This window comes from Acomys russatus, chromosome 17 (assembly GCF_903995435.1).
Source record: "Acomys russatus chromosome 17, mAcoRus1.1, whole genome shotgun sequence".
Lineage (NCBI taxonomy): Eukaryota > Metazoa > Chordata > Mammalia > Rodentia > Muridae > Acomys > Acomys russatus.
Genome location: NC_067153.1, coordinates 18,279,337 through 18,296,519, shown reverse-complemented (window position 1 = coordinate 18,296,519; position 17,183 = coordinate 18,279,337). Strand labels below are relative to the sequence as shown.

Below are 17,183 nucleotides of genomic sequence, written 5' to 3'. Positions count from 1 at the left end.
TTAGCAAATTGGAGGGGGGCAAGTGCTCACAACTGGCAGAGAAAGTGTCTACACTTCCAGATAGAGGGACATTACCAGAAAGACACTTACTTTGGCTTTGGCCCACCTCTCTCTCCATTCCGCACCCTATCTAACACTTTTAGGTAATGGGCAGGATTTTCTTTTTTTGGATTTTTTTATACATACAATATATTTTGATCATTTTGTTTTTCCTCCCCCAGCTCCACCCCACATCCATACCCACCCACCTTCATGTTCTTTCTCTCAAAGAGAACATAAAACAAAAAGCAAAGGTCAAAACAAACATGCAAAAAACCCCCAATAAGACTTAAACAATATATCAAACAAAACACAACACACACACACACACACACACACACACACACACGGCCTGCTTTGCATTGTCCATGGGGCCTGCCCTGAAGTAGTTGATATGCTCAGTGACACTCACTGGAGAAAACTGAGTTTCCCTCTCCCAGTAAAAAAAATCAATTGCAAATAATGTGTTGTGTAGGGGGTGGGACTTAATGTCTGTTTCCCCTCCTCTGTGCTTGGATTTTCTGAGCAGGGTTTTTAATAGTTAATATTAACTCTGTAACTTAAGACTGATGTTTGGTTCTATTCACTTGTTAGGCAGAGGAATGAAGAGGAACTAGCAAACAGGTCATCCAGAGGCCAACAAGACTTCCCTGCATTCCTGTGAGGTTAGCCAATGCTAAACCGGAAATACAGTACTCACCCACGCAGGAGACCATCATCAGCAAACTGACCATGAGCAGTGGAATCATTGTGGCAGCAGAGGACAAGGTGTGGGTGTAGACTGGAGCAGCTCCCTGAGAGAGGCCAGCAAGACACAACAAGGATGCTCTTAGAAACCCATATGAGAATCACCAGAAGCTTCACGCACTCTTTGTGCCAAAGGTCCAAATTCTGAAAGGGCTTCTATCCCACGTTTAACACCAACTAGCACACTGAAGAGATAAGGGTCCCTTATGGAACCTCAGCTTATCCAATTGTAAAATGGCGAGTTAGCAGTGTTCTCCCTGAAGACATGGCCATGTCGTGTTCTGTCACTCATTTATTCCACAGGCACTTACTTCAGACCTAGCATGAGGGAGGTGGGTTTGAACGCTACCAATACCACTCCAGATGTGAATAAATTTGGTGGCCACATGGTGGTGCTGCTTGCCAACAAACGATCTTTTCCCACAACATTTGAAAACTTAGATTATCTGGTAGCTGTTCTAGGATGTCAGTGGATATCCTCAGGGGCTGTTCAGGGGACAAACAAACAGGGTGGGAACAAAATCCCACCACACTTTCATTGTAGTGTCTTTTGTTCAGATCAAGTATTTGACTTTGGTCAGCACTCTAATGCCCAAGAACTATAGTTAATAGGAGGAGGGCAATCATAGGGGGTTTAGAATAATTTTCTCTCTAGTTATAATCCCCTAAACAGTGTAAAATGCTGGGTTGACTTGTGCATGATTGTAGGACATTGTAGGCATGACAACACAGCATGATGCAGGCTGTGGCTAGGGATGAAGATGTGCACAGCACAAAGGTGCTTCACCAAGAAGGCATAGAGAATCCCCTAGACAACTAGGCTAGACTTTCAAGTGTGTCCTCTGTAGAGCTTCATTAATCTGGGAGCAGCAGCACTTTCTATGATGTGTTTTTCTAGAGGCTGTACTCTAGTTGGGGGTTGCCTTGCTGGGGTCACCCTGCCTGTGAACTCAGTTTACTTTGGAGAGTCCTGAGTGAGAAGACCTTGTAGGCTGTAAGATCGCTGTTCTATGAACCTATCTCTAATCTGGGCTCTAGCAGCTGCAAAATGAATGTGTATTAAATGAAAGAAAGTGCAAGGTGTGAGTTCTTGAAGATCACGACTGGACTAAGCAAGCACCCTCTAGTGCTTAGTCAGCATCAAAAGTGACTGCTGTCTGCCTCCAGCACAGTGCTCTGCTTGTAATCATCATCTAAGACTAGTTCCCAACGTCCAATGAGCTCCCCCAGCGCTTTGTAGAGAGTCAACTTTGACTGTCTCCTCCTCAGACTGGAGATCATTTCAGATGGAAATGAATCACAAGACAAGCCTCCCAATGGATTGAGCTAAGGACTTCTACTACTGTTCAGCAAATGCCTTTCAGGAGAAAGGGCCGGAGACCCCTTTTAAAGTCAAACTGACAGGACTGAGGCCACCATTCCCTGGGGAATCAAGTCACTATCTAGCACTTATGGCATCTGATAGCTACTGTTACCGTCACCCAGGAGGGAAGTCCAAGCATAGGAACTTGGAAGGGCCATGCATGGGTGTCATCTAGTCTGATTGCAAGTTGTAAAATGAAGCCTGTGAAGTTTGCAGACTGACAAATTAGGGCACAAAGGTCCCACCTCCCCTTTTGCCTGACTCCTAGTCCAGGCACTGCTACAGTGGTAACAATTACATGGTACTTCTTGCAAGGCCCAGATGAGTTAACCCTCCATCCCCCAAACTGTGATAACTCAAATACAGAAGCTGCTTCATGGCACCAGGGATCACCATTGCAGCAGATGGCTACACTGCAGCTCATGCTGCTCCCTGTCACTGGTGTGTGTCTTTGGGAAAGAAAGTCAGGGGTCCAGTCAGAGCAGCCACCTTTGGCCCAGGTCACAGGAGTGCACACCCCCAGCTGCCCTACATCTCAGGCTACAGAGGCTGAGGGTCACTTGACTTCTACTTCTTAGGATGTGTTTATACTCCTGCAAATTAGAAAAGCCACTGGCTCATAGGCATGACTCCATCACCAGTCTATTTTAAGAAATAGGAGAGTGGAGAATGGGGAGTTTCTTTCTATAGAGTTCAAGTTGGGGAAGTCTGTAAGTGGACAGTGGAGATGATGATACAAAACCAAAAATATACTTCACACAACTGTCCACTGAAAATGGGTAAAATGGTGAATATATAAAAGTCTTATACATGATACTACATATATACATATATATATACATACAGTACTGAAGGAAAATCAGACAGCAGCGATTACTAAAAGGTGCTTAGTTCAGTGAGGATCTTCAAGAACTCACAACTTGTATTGTATTTCATTTAAGATTATATATATGCATATATATGTATATATATATAGTGTTTAAGATGCATATATACATATGCATTTCCTAATACAAAATTTTAACAGGGTTATCTACTTCAGGATCTTGTTCCTTACATTAATTGTTTGTGTCAGGTGCCCCAATGAATACGCTTCACGCACTGTCTAGAAACAAAACTCTAAGACTTAAAAAAAAAATGTCCCCCTTTCTTGATGACGACTGCGGCTCCGTTAAGTCTAGTATGCCAAACTGCATTGAAAAGAGGCACAGGCACAGGGGAAGCAAGGTGACTTCCAGTTCCTGTGCTTCAAACCATTAACCAATGTTACCAAAGTCTTTGCTCTGTGGATAATATCCTCAGCTTCCTGGTCAGTCACATGATCCAAAATAAGCGGCCTGCTAATTATTGTTAAAGTGCAAAATAAGTAGACTCGTGATTGTTGTTACAATTCAGTCACAAGGCCTGTGCTTGCACCCTGAGGCTGCCCTTTGTAGCAGTCCCCCTTTCCCAGTAGAATCTTGTTTACCAGGCCACTTCCTGACAACTAATTCCATGGCCACTGGACTGTATCTTGGAACCAGACCATGCTGGCTGGGCTAGAGCAGTCAGGCTCTGTTGCTTGGTTAATGGAGGTCATTTTCCTGAGTATCGATTTATCTGAAACTCCTGAAGTTGATCGAGCAGAGTATTGTCATGAATCACAAGGCAGAAACTCTGTGCTCAGGACCACCCATCCACATGAGGGGCCCTGGGTACAGTTGTTGACCTACAGGCTCATGGGACCCCTGCTGAAGCGGCATGTGAGGGAGGGAGCACAGGGGCATTCTTAGAGCAGCTTAGCAAGCACTGCCAACTTGGCACTGCATTTCCTCCTAAAAGGATGGAGAGGGCCTTTGGAGCCCTGTAACATTTAGAAGGAACATTCAGGACTCAAACAGTGCTAAAGACCTGGCCCTTCTTCCCTTACCACCTCCCTCTTCTCTCCCTTTATTTCTCCTTTCCACACATCCATTTGTCCTGCCAACTAGTTCTCCTTTCTTCCCTTTTTCCTTCTCTCTCTTCTCCCATTCATTCTCCCTGCTTTCCCCCATCTAGTTCTTCCATCTCCCTGACCCTGCTGCCCAGCCCAGTCCTCCCTCATTCCTTCTTCTTCCGCATCTCTCTACCTCTTCACACCAACCAAGAAGTAGGTACCTACCATAAAGTGAAGCTCCCCTCAAAGGCTGTTGACTGATCCAATGATGCTCAGCTTTGAGCACATGGGGACAGGGTCTTTTATATCTCAGGCAAAGACCCCCTGGTCATGTGAGTACCTTCCCCCACCCACACCAAGAGTTTTTCATGCACTCTGGCAGGTGGGCTGCATCGGAGGGGAGGAGGTATCATAATGCTCTGTCTTGGCACAGGTGACAGCTCTATATTAAGCAGTCCCATCTTGAGCCCCATGAAGAGTCTCCAGCTCTAATTAAAGAACAATGACTGCCTTGTTCCCTCCACCCAACCCCACTGCAATGTCTCCGAGTCTCTCTGATTAAGGATCTAAGGATCACAAGAGAACAACTTTGGAGGCCGAAATGTTGGAGGTCACATGCTCCCTTGTGAGGAAAAAAGGCAGGCTTTGTCTTGCCTAGCTTTTCCTACAAAGCATATATTTGGTGACTCTTTAGAAATCCCTGCTTAGACATGGGGGTTTGATTTCTCTTTCTTCTATAGTTTTCTGTCCAACTTGTGGGGTGCAGTCAAGTGGGACTTTATAATTAAACACCCTAAGTTCTACTGCCATTCCTATTGAGCTCCATCTTGGCTCCCATGACTTCTATATGCAGAAAATCTTATTGGACTGTGAGATTCAGGGGATCTTCAGGCCCTTCCCTTCTCTTCACAATCCTTTGTAATGTACTTTGCTTCCCAGTAGTGCACCACCAGTGCTCACCAGGACTTTGTCCTTGTCTCTACATTCACCACAACAGGGTGTTTGTGCGATCTTAGGTGGACAGAATGGAGAAACAAATGTTTACAGTGGCGTTTTGTCCCTGTGCACCTATGGCATCATCATAGCCACAGATCAAGTCAGCCTGGGCATGAACTCTCTGAGCTTCAGGCTCCAACTTTGCCTCTTGAAATGGTAGAAATAAACAGATGATTCTCTCTCTCTCTCTCTCTCTCTCTCTCTCTCTCTCTCTCTCTCTCTCTCTCTCCTCTCTCTCTTTCTCTCTCTCCCTTTCTCTCCTTCCCTCACTACCTCCTTGCCTCTCTTTCTTACTCTGCTTCTAGTCTTCAGTGGGACAAAAACCTTCACTGTCACATGCTTCCAATGTCCCAATCACATGCAGCCAAGCAAAGTCTAAATCTTCTAAAACCATGAACTGAAACAAATTGTTCCTCCTTAAGATTTTATATATGTAAAATTTCCATAAGGGGGCAAAAAATATCTAAGACAAAGAATATGTCTTTGTATCTGTTATTGATACTCTTTGTCAAAGCATTCTTTTCTGTGGACAATGTCCTGGGCATTGAAGGATCTCCCACATGCCCATTAGATGCCTGTAACAATCCCCACTACATCCCCTAAACAAAATAACTAGACATAGTAAAATGCTGCATGTTCTCTAGAGCCATAGCTTTCTTGTTTCTGCTGGTAGAATAGAAGGAAAGTTACATTTCCCCAGGAACACAGACAGAAGAGGACAGAGTTGTTCTCAGTAAGAGTTTAATGGCTGATTTCACTAGGGAAGCAGCTGAATTCTCTACTCACACAAGCCCAGAACTGCACTTTGCAGAAAGACGAAAACACATGCATGTGCACAGAGGTGGACCCTGGGACTGAGAGGTACACACTTGTTTTTTCTTCCCTTGTCCCCTCTTTCCTCTCTTTTCATACTCCCTTTCTCATCCCCCCTTCCTACTACTTTCCTTTTTCCTCCCTTCCACTCCTCCTCTTGCCAACCTAGCTTTTCTTTAGGGCATGGAGTATATAAAAAATCTCCCCAATTTCCTTCGAGGGAGAATGTAGTTTAATGAAGTTGCTTAGGCAACCACACAATCTCCTTGGCCATCTGGGACATGTAAATGCCCCATCTTCTTTACCATATCAGTTAAGCACTGGTAAGCACATATCCATAAATTAGAATCCCAGTTCTGTGTCATCTCCTGAGGCTGGCTACTCTCCTTGGCCATCGGAAAAATCAAGATATACTTGTTTCAAATCTTCCTTAGGCTCTGGAGGACCAGGGGACTCCACCACTGGGCAGACAACTTACATGTGGATTTTGTGTCCTTTCCAGCTTCACTGCTGTTACACAGATTGTATAGAACTGGTCCCACATGGTCCTTTGAGCTCTTGTCCTCAATACTCTATCAGATTCCTACACAGGCCTCTATGGTTCCCCACACTTGAGGCCATTCAAGGTAGAGTCATGATTGGTAAATATTCTCAACAAGCAGAGTAGTTGAGTCCACATGGGTTCTTCTCAAGAAAACGGCTTTGCATGTAGGCTCGAACCACCAGCCCATCCTAGGTGATAAGTTGCTTTGTGGAGAACTTTGGCCATCATTTTGTTGTGTGATAATTCCACCAAAGAACAAACTGTCACTTCTACAGATGAATAGAAAGTCCGTGTTGCCAGCTTGCAAATGCATGGGGAATTTGCTCAAGTCATGCAGCCCAGAGTCTTTTATGCACAAAAACTTGGTTAATACACTTCAGTGACTGAGAACAGCTGGTGAGAAGTGAAACTACAGAAGTTCAAAAAATGAGGTTAGTACATTTAGGGACTTTGATGGATTAAATCTTTGTTCCTATTTTGGCAGCTGTTGGGACCTACATTGCTGCATTCTAAGGTCAGAAGGGTGCCTCTAACAAGGGCAGTTGTGCTAAGGTCTTGGGGATGGTTACACTTTCTAGCCAACAGCCCTTAATTAATATAAACTTGGTCTATAAAAATGGCCCAGCCAAATTAACTTCCACATAATAAAAGGGGCATATCTATGACTCATATTAAGGTGAGCATCCTCTTTGCCCACCAGAATACTGGCTGTATTTGCCTCACTTTTACAAACTCAAAGATCATTCCTAAGCCCAACAAATCATGACAACAGGTACTAATTAAATTGACAACAACTGTGTGATTGAAGAGGTTTCTCAAGCATTCAGACTCAAAATGAACCTGTCTGTGTATCTGGATGGGAGAACTTAGTTTACTTCCTGGGCCAAGTCTAAGCTCTGTGTCCCTGAACATTTTCTTGTTCAGATAGAGTATCAGGGCAGCATTCAACTATCTTCTGGGAGAGGGAACTATTTTTTGTTTGGATTATGAAAATGAATAATGCTTTTCACAGAGATCTAAGGTGAGGAGTAGAGTAGAGATCCAGCACATGAGGAGGAAACCTGTCCTTGGTAATGATGAACAAAGGGTTCTACATAAGACGGTTGGAGAAAGCAAAGCTGCATAGCCATGCTTTGCACAGAGTATTTACAGGAAAATCAGAAGACTAGGAATAGTGAAAATGGACCTAATACAATTAAAGGGCCCTTCGATACATGGGTGTGCAGAAAAATTCTGGCTCAGCCAGTATTAGTTATTCAAAGGAAGTTCTGGCTTCCAGTTCCTAAGAAATCACTCCTACAGTCTTGGAATAACTCAAAAGGAGCATCTTTCCAATAAAGGCCTTGGGCCATGCAGTGTTAACTTCTAGAGACTGTGTACTCAAATACAGCCCTCCAGTCACCCCATGCTTAAGTGACCAGACACTGAGACTCATGAGCTTCTTTGTTGACAATGTTCCATCCTTATTAAGTATTATCCATATATATGTATATATATTCCGTATGTATTATCCCATACTGTTGCTGGAGAGTGATGTGTAATAATTGTATGTGCAACCAAATGGTGAGGAGCTCTCCTAGAAGCTTCTCTATCTGTTTTTTTTTTTTTTTTTTGCTATGATATGATACACAGTGTAAAGTAATCTGTGTTTCTGAGCTCTTCAGTCTGACCATTGAATGCCTAACCACAGAGATTTTCTAGAGGATTCCAGAACACAGTGAGGCATGTAGAACAGAAGTCAAATAGAAGGGAAGGCAAGATCGCCACATCTCCATGCTCCCAGGAAAGGCTTCCATCATCCCCTCCTTAGGAATTGGAAGAGAACCTTGATGCTGTAGCACTGCAAGACTGCAAGTCTGGTTAGATGTGTAGAGCCAAGCATTCACCAGTTGTGCAGTGCCATAGCGAGAGCTCTCTGGAGAGCAGAGTCAGGTCTTATCAACTTATCCCCTTGTTATCATCCCAAAGTCCCAACTTTGCGTCACCTTGAAACTTTGAGTTTCATTCAGGTCTCCATGCTGGACTGCTAATATGAACCTTCTCCCCAGGCCTCCTGGTATGGGGATTGCTGCAGACATAATGGTAGGCTCTCAAACCCAAATCATGGGTTTCCACTGCTCTGAAGCAGGCAGAGAAGCCTGGTGTTACTCCATTGATTGTAAAGCTTCTGCCTTCAATGCATTCTACAGACTGACAGGAGAGAAACCCTCTCTGCCTCCAAAGAAAAAGTCTTCCTTTCTATAGATGACTTGGCTGGGGCATGCATGGATTCTGAAAATACGGCCAAGCTGGAACAAAGCCAGGGTGAAGGTTTGGTGCCAGAAGTCACTGTTAGGGGCTCACACAGACTTGCAGACATTGTCAAGGCAGTTTTGCTTCAAGGCTGAAAGAGCAAGAAAGGGATTCAGGGTGCTGAGATCAGAACAGAACAGATACATAAAATCAAATGGTACCAGCCACAATTCAGGTTCTTTCTGAGGGCGATCACAGTGCAGGTCTGGCCCCTTGCTAGGCAGCAGCAGAGAGGAGGGAGGAACAACCATACCTTTTCACTTTCTGTCTGGATACTGTTGCCCCAATATCCAACTGTGTCCAACCCATCTCCCCAGTTTGCATTATGGTCATGTAAACTCATTAATATCAGTAAACATAATGTGTTGTGTGTTTAGATATTTCACCAGGGCAGGGGGAGGAAGACAAGATACTAAATACTGTTCTGGCGAGCTGTCCTAGTTCAAGCCTACATAGCGTGGCAAGAGATTTCTGCCCTTGACTTTGAAACCCTTATCCCAGTGTCTAGAGGATGTCTTGTCATCTCTGCCTTAAAATATTTGCATACATTTTGGTTGGGAATTCCAGTGTTTTTGTGGAGTTTGTTTTCTGTTTTATTTTTGTCTGTCTTTTTAGCTTGCATGGCAACTTGGAGCCTAAGAGCCTTGCTTGGGTTCACACAGAGGCAGCAGTGAGTAGTTAGCCAAATTCAGAGCTTTCTATCATGCTTGTAAACACTTAGTGGTTGGCTGAACACTAGGCTGTCTTGACTTGATGGTGACTTCATGAGCTACAGCAGTCTGCTGGACCAGGCTAAGCCGAGTCAACCTATCAGAGCCATGCAACCTTTCATCAAATGCACTCACTACCGAACTATCACGTTACTAAGCTGGGTGCTTACTGCGAGAGTGGGACACCCTCTTCACCCTCTGACAGATCAGCGTAGCGTTCTTCAGAAACCAAGAGTAGTATTCCAGGCAATACCTACGGGTTCAATCAGAGTTGAGAGTGGTTACTGTCTGAGAAGACAGCCAGAATCAAAAAGAGTCATTATGTTAGCATGAACATGGCCTATTACTTACATCAAAGAACCCTCTATTTATCTTTAATACACTATGGGAGGAAGGGTAGAGAAGAATGCTTGTTAGAAAAGAGCTCAGACTTTGGGGCCAATGAGATTAATTTTCAATCATAGATCTATAGTTTATTAGGGTGTATGAGTTTAGGCTGGCTACTTAATTCTCTAGCCCTTAGTTTCTTCATAAGGCAATTATATGAGTAAGTGAGATGATACGTGTGAAGTTCCTGAACTATCCCCGTGTAAATATTCAATAACTGGGGATGTTCATTTGTATCTGTGTGGGGAAAAGCAAGAGGATTAGAATGCTGTTGTTAGCCGTGCAGCAAATATGTTGCAATGTGATACTCAGCTCCTGATCTTAGGCACTTGGGGTTACTTTAGAATTCTGCAGTGGAGAGGCTCCCAGTATGCTGTCAGGAGAAGTTTCAGGCTAGGCTGTGTCAGTAGCTTAATGTGACACACCTGGCATCTAAGGCGTTTGAGCCAGGTATGTTGGATTTCAAGCCCAGGCCTCTGCAAGAACAGGTGCTTTTAACTGCTGAGCCATCTCTCCAGCCTCAGATGTGTGTACTTTAGCCTCAGTAGTCCACTCAGTGCTAGAAAACACTGCATTCCCATAGTCAAAAACAGCAATATTACAGTCAGGACCCCATCAGGAAAGTGGAAATGACTAGGTGCTTTAATAAAGTAAAGTGGCACTGGAAGCTGGCCCCAAACAGATTAGAAGGGAAGAAGGAAACCAAGGAAGGAAGGAAAGAGAAAATTCTATGTCTTCTGGACAGTGAAAGAGCAGCTGGAAGAGACAGCAGCCAGGGTGTAATGAGTACAGAAGGGAGGAGGTGTGCTGCGTTGTTACAGAGGCTGCCACCTCAGAAGAGGCACCTATTTCTGGAAGTGCAGAAAAGTAGAAAACTCCCTGGCTTTTTCATTCTGCCAGTGTCTTCCACTGTGTGACCAAACGGGAAACTGAATGACTAGGCATTCTGAAAAATGGAATTTGCACAAGCCAGATGGTTCAGGATAAAGCTGACTGGAAACAATAGGAGCATATCTCAGTAATGGATACAACACCGTCACTCTTTTCATGAACTTGGACCTGCTCAAGGACACTTCAGGAAGGGATAGTATGTCAACCCTGTCCAACTCAGTACATCTCAACACAGTACCTAAGCATTTGGTTGCCATAGCCACAACGTGTTAAGTGTACCAGAGAAGGGATTCATGCAGCAAGTGCAAGAGATCAATACACCAGGACCAGTATGGTCACACAGTACAGTGCTCCTGGTGCTGGTGAGAGTATTGGGTACATTGATATACCAACATCAGGCACATTGACTCATTTCATTTTCACAAAACTGTCACTGTGCCAAGGGTATTGCAGCCTTTTTTTTTTTTTTTTTTTTTTTTTTTTATGAAGACAGCTCTTGGAATTATGTGACATGTGGCCTGGAATGTAGGTAGGACTAGATTCATTATGGGATAAATCAAATAAGGTTCAAAGAGACAATGTCAGTAGTCCCCCAACACCACATTGCTTGTAAGTTACAGAACCTAATTGTAAACTGAAGCCTGCCTGACTTCCCACCCAATACACTATTTAGGGTTAGTATTTAGGTTAGTATTTGGGACCCTTGGCTTATACCCTCATCTCAAGCCTTCTCAGCCAGTGTGACGCTATACATGGCATATTTTTAAAAAAACAATTTGGACAAGTCTCATAGCATTTCCAACCCAGTAAGGATGTCAAACTATGCTGGCAAATGATCTACTTTAGGACGTGATACTCTCAAATGAGATATTGGGCCACCTGAGGTGTTCTGTAAATCTTCAGGCATTGTCATGTGGCCTCTTCGCAAAAGGCCAGAGCTGTCATTTGGAGCCTCAGTTCACATGGCTTGTAGGCTGAATGTAAAGTTTCTGCCTCTGTGAACAGGAAAGGCAATATTTCATGATCACATGGCCATCCTCAAACCTGGGGCAAAATACCTGGGTCCTTCTGCCACTTTAGTATGGCAAATCAAATCACTAGAGAAATAGCCATACCTGGCAGAGAATAGAGTCAAAACTGTGTTAACAACAGGTTTGTTGAATGACTTAGAGGATATATCTCTTACACAAAAAAGGCTTCCTAACGCTGCAACCCTTGAACACTGTTCTTCATGATGTGGTGACCCTCAACCATAGAAATTATTTCCACTGATACTTCATAACTGTAGTTTTGCTACTGTTATAGATCATAACGTAAATATTTTTGGAGACAGAGGTTTGCTAAAGCAGTCGCCACCCACAGGTTGAGAACCACTTGGCTAAATGATCATGGAGGAATAGCAGTAGTAAATTCAGCCTGCTGTGCCTGTCTTCGGGGTTTTGGTATCAGGGCTAGTTTCAGTGCCATCAGTATGATCTGGACTCTGAGGCACTCAAAAATGTACAAGTCCCTTGCATGAGGAGCCACAGAGGTCTGACAACCCTGAAGATGTCAGTATTTGTCATCTATCGTTCACTAGAAATGAAAGGGACTCAGTTTCCTCTGTCATCCCACAACATCAAAAGGCATGCCCCCAGAATTGTGTTAGGGACTCCAAATTGGAAAGGTCTCAACAGAGACTACACTGATAGACAATTGAGGAGAGAAAGGGAGATTAAACATCCAGAGTTTTAGAACTGACAGAATGAATGGTTGAGCTTCTAGGATTCTATATGTTCTACTTCTAAGTGAAAGAACAGATTAGAAAGATACCTGATACTTTATGGCAAGACTTGAGGGGAATGAGTTCATAAGCAATAATGTGGGTGGTTGAAAGAACAGGGACACTTTGAATAGGCATGAAGGCAGCATCATGGCCTACAATTACTGCTGTAGAAACATCTAGCATCCCAAAAGTCTGAAAATGCTCCAGGCTGTCTTCAACTCCATCTTTTCATGGAGTTATTTCATTATTTGTTAGAGACATTTCTCCCATTTTCTACTTTTATAACTTCTATACCCCATCAAACCCTGGATGTCCCCTTTCTGATGGGATCCTATAGCAGTTGATTCTGGATCTCTTTGGCATACTGATTTGAGATCTCTCTATATTACCAACTGCTCTACCAAATAGTGTTTTGATTTCAAATCTCAGAAATACTATTATTCAAACAAACCCAGTTACATGATCCTTTCCCACATTGGTATTCTTGTACTACATTTGATGTTTTATTTAAGTATATGGAATAATTTACTATTCAATAAAGATATGGGCAGAGTAAAAGGCTAAGTGAGCAGTTGCTTTATCCCTATAAATTAACCCAGAATTTTCCATGAGAACTTCCTTTCCTTCTTATTCTTACTTTTCTTGGATGAATTTTTTCTTTCTTAAAAAAATCATTTCAGTATACATGTATATATATATATGTATGCATTCGTGTGTGTGTGTGTGTGTGTGTGTGTGTGTGTGTGTGTGTGTGTGTGTCCAGGCAGAGGCCAAAAGAGGATTTTGGAACTGGAGTAACAGACATTTGTGAGTCACCATACATGGATGCTGGGATTTGAACTCAGGTCCTCTGGAAGAGCACCAAGTACTCTCAAGTGCTGAGCCATCTCTCTAGTCCTGCATGGATGTTTCCAGTTCTGATATCTGTCAAGGAGGTATGACTAATACATTTTTTTCTTGGATAGATGACTTTGTCCTATCACTTTTATTTGTATTTTAAGTTGTGCTTTGCAACTATTATTTCCCTCCATCTATAAGCCAGTTTCTGGGCGTGTTTGTGATTCATCTTTACAGCCCTTGGCTTAGTTTACTGCTTGACTGACAGATAGTAGAGATCCAACATATGTTTGGTTAGAGAGAGGAAGATCTACTCAAGTTGGCTGACTCTAGATAGCACAAAAAGTATTGTTCTGAAGATTTTCCTTTTCTTCACTGTGAAGAAATTCCCTTTCCTTGCATGTTTACACTACTGGGACTGTGAACTTGTTTATTATCCTCTTTATGTAAATAAAAAACCAAGCCTGTTGAGGCATCCTAGATCAACTCTATAATGGATGAGAGGAAAGCATGCAAACCTTGGATTGATACTCAGATTTAATGGATAGTGGTGATTTTTAAAAATGAAGAATAGGTTAAGATAACATTGATACTTGAGAAATTGGTCATCAGCTTACTGGGGAAGGGCATACATTTCAAGTGTTTGGTTCTGGGTTTAATAATAAAAGGCTGGATAGATGACTCAGAGGTTAGGGGTACTGACTGCTCCTCCAGAGGTCCTGAGTTCAAATCCCAGCAACCACATGGTGGCTTACAACCATCTATAATGTAATCTGATGCCCTCTTCTGGCCTGCAGATATACATGCAGCCAGAGCATTGTAATATAATAATATAAATAAACAAATGCTTTTAAAAAAAGAATAAATGTCAGAAGCATCTTCTATCAGTACCAGAGGCAGGAGCAGAGCAATGCCTAGATCATCTAAGGAAATGTGATCACTCTTCTGACTTAATCTGGCAGGCAACAAATGATACGATTGAAGAAGGACTATAATTTAGATACAGCTAAAATTTTTTGGTTATATTTTTCCTAGAAAATTTCATCAAGTGTAGGACCCTGGTATCCAAAGTCCCTGATAGCAGTTCTACCACATAGAGTGTGACTGATCTCTGTGTAATCCAAACTCACCTCATCTCACCTCAACTCAACTATCTTTTCATCTCAGTTCATCTTTTTCCAACCTAGTCCATTTATACATGGCTCTTCTGTACTTTGCCCAACTCATCTCATCCAAAAATCACCTCATGCCAACATAGCTCAACTAAGGCCATCCAACTCAATCCAACCAGTTCATTTCAGTGCAACACAGTTTATCTCAATTCATCTCAGGTAAAAATAAACTCAGTGTAGCTCAGTTCAACTATATCTATATCCTACCTTTTGTTTTGAGAATGTAGAGATGAATAAAATGCTGCCATAGATCTCAAAGATGCAACAGTCTAGTAGAGAGCACACTGTGGAGTAAGCTCCCTTAGGTCACCCGTCACCTGCCTGGGAATTATTTAATGCATCATTTCCTGATAGGTTGTAGAGAGACCACACCCATTAAGAATACTATAACTGTTGGGTGTGCAAAGGAGTCACTGTCCCAGATTACCTCATGGCTTCTGAACTGAAATCCTGCTTCCGTCTGGCACAGAGGCATTGCTGGAAGAAGCGGCAGAGTTCCATCAGGCATGGGTTCAGTTTCTTCATGGTCAGGGACAGAGGAGCATCTGTAATGGCTTCCTCTTTGAGGAGTGGCCGAGGACACCCTGGAACATGCAATCTCGGATATGTGAAATCAGTAAGATCTCAGCAAGCATCTTCTCCTGGGCAAGACCTCTCCTAGGTGAGTGCTGTCTAGCCATTCTTTCAGGTAGCTTGGAAACAAACAATAGCGAGTGTGGGTCCACTATTGCTCAGGGAAGCCACTGTGGGAATGTCAAGAGACAGGGAGAGAATGATGGGAATTGGGTTCTAGAGGAGACCAAACATGGGTTCTCTGAGGCACATACTGTAGAGAAACATCTGAAGTGTGGAACAGAAATGCACGTAGGGGAGGGCACTGCTGCTACAGAAGATACCTAACTATCATGCAAGGGGATCAATGGCTAAGAGAGTGGAGAATGCTTTAACTACAAAGAGTATGCCACATTGTGTGTGTGTGTGTGTGTGTGTGTGTGTGTGTGTGTGTGTGTGTGTGTGTTTGTGTGCGCGCACGCGTGCATGTATAAGGCAGAAAGAAGATGTGGTGCTTGATATTGAGTGTCAGTTTGAATGGATCTAAAATCACCTAGACTGGAATAACTGAGGTGGGACCGCTCATCTTAAGGGTGGGCAACACCATTTCATGAGGTGATGTCTTGGGCTAAGTAAAAAGTAGGAAGTAAACTGAGGACTAGAATTCCTCTTCCTCTGTTTCCCAGTGGTAGACGCCATCTGACAGCTTACTCCAAGCTCCCACTGCCTTGATTTGCCTGCTATGATGGGCTGTACCCTTGAACTGTGGGCCCAAATACACCTCTTTGTTTAAGTCACTTTTGTCAGGTATTTTATCACAGCAATAAGAAACTAAATAGTAGGTTCGAAAATGAATCTAGCAAGCCAAGTCTAGCAAGGTGGCCACCAGGCTCTGGGCTCTCTCACATGGCAAGTAGGTTGATTACATATCACATAACCAGATTTTCATTTAGTATGTGGCTCAGTATTAAGCAAGGAGGAAATGAAGCTGTTAAAGACCTCACCCCATTGGATCTCCTGAAATGGAGTCAATTTCCTGAGACTGTACCCAGGGACCCTTGCAAGAGTAATGAAGAGACTCAGACTTAGCATGCAGAGCTATTGGAAAGACTCGGTGAGTCCTCTTGCACAGAGCATATGACACTGTTCTTGCTTTGGAAGAGGCACAAATGGTATCTACTATTGAATTGTTTTGAGAGTGTACCATGTGCCAGGCACAAATGCAACAATGAACAAGAAACAGAAGGGTCCTCTTTGCCACCTAGGACTACAAATTGTATTAGGATGTTACAATCACCTAGGATGGACCACCTATCACTATCAAACACATTGTCACGGCATCTAGAAATGAGCAGACAGGATTGGTGGCTTTGCTTTAATGTAGTTCTGATTGTTGCCTAGCATATACCCTGGGAACTAATGTGGTTATATAGGAGTGTGAGGCTTTTAATTTGATTATTTTTTTGAGACAGAGTCTCATGAGGTTCAGGCTAGCCTAAAACTTTTTATCTACCTGAGATAATTTAGAACTCCCGAGCATTTTGTCTGCATTCTCTGAGAAGTAGGAATACAGGCATACACCACCACGCCCAATTTCTGTGGCACTGGATATTGAACCCTGGAGATTCATGCATGGTAGGCAAGTGCTCTACTAACTGAGACACATCCACAGCCCAGGAATGTAACTCTTGTCTGTAAATGTAACTGATAATCTATTGAGCATCTTTGTACAGCTCTGTAGTGGGACAAATTAACTAATACTAACATGTAGCTGCTGCCTTAGAACACTGCATATAACTCCTGCCCATAGCAATGTAAGTGACTGATGCCTGGCAAGTGTACAGTTGATTTTTTCTCCATTTACAAAAGAAGAATTATTACTATAGGTTATCAATTGGCAAGCTCACATGAAAGAATTTCCCTATATTGGCTTGCAAATCTCCATTCAGAAATTGAAACAATTTTAAGACCCCTTTTGTTTCTTCAGGAACTATTGAGTTGAGTAACATCTTTAATATACTGACACACTTACATTCTAAATTTTATGAGACTTTTTTTGTGATACTTGGGATGGCACCCAGGTCTCCATGCTAAGGAAGAGACCAACAATTGAGCCTAACCTCACTCTGAGAATTTTAAAATTATAGTTCATCAGCAATA

At 43.0% G+C, this 17,183-nt stretch overlaps 1 protein-coding gene across 1 annotated transcript in view; it reads right to left on the bottom strand.

Moving 5' to 3' along the window:
• Positions 1-8,530: 8,530 nt before the first annotated feature.
• The window catches only part of Hhla1 (HERV-H LTR-associating 1), a 36,996-nt gene continuing 28,343 nt past the window's right edge, over positions 8,531-17,183 (bottom strand). The window contains exons 15-17 of the mRNA XM_051160541.1: positions 14,899-15,055; positions 9,590-9,672; positions 8,531-8,800 (exon numbers count right to left, since the gene is read on the bottom strand). Of these exons, the coding sequence (XP_051016498.1) occupies positions 8,757-8,800; positions 9,590-9,672; positions 14,899-15,055 (284 nt within the window). The 3' untranslated portion in view covers positions 8,531-8,756. The remainder of the gene's footprint in view (positions 8,801-9,589; positions 9,673-14,898; positions 15,056-17,183) is intronic.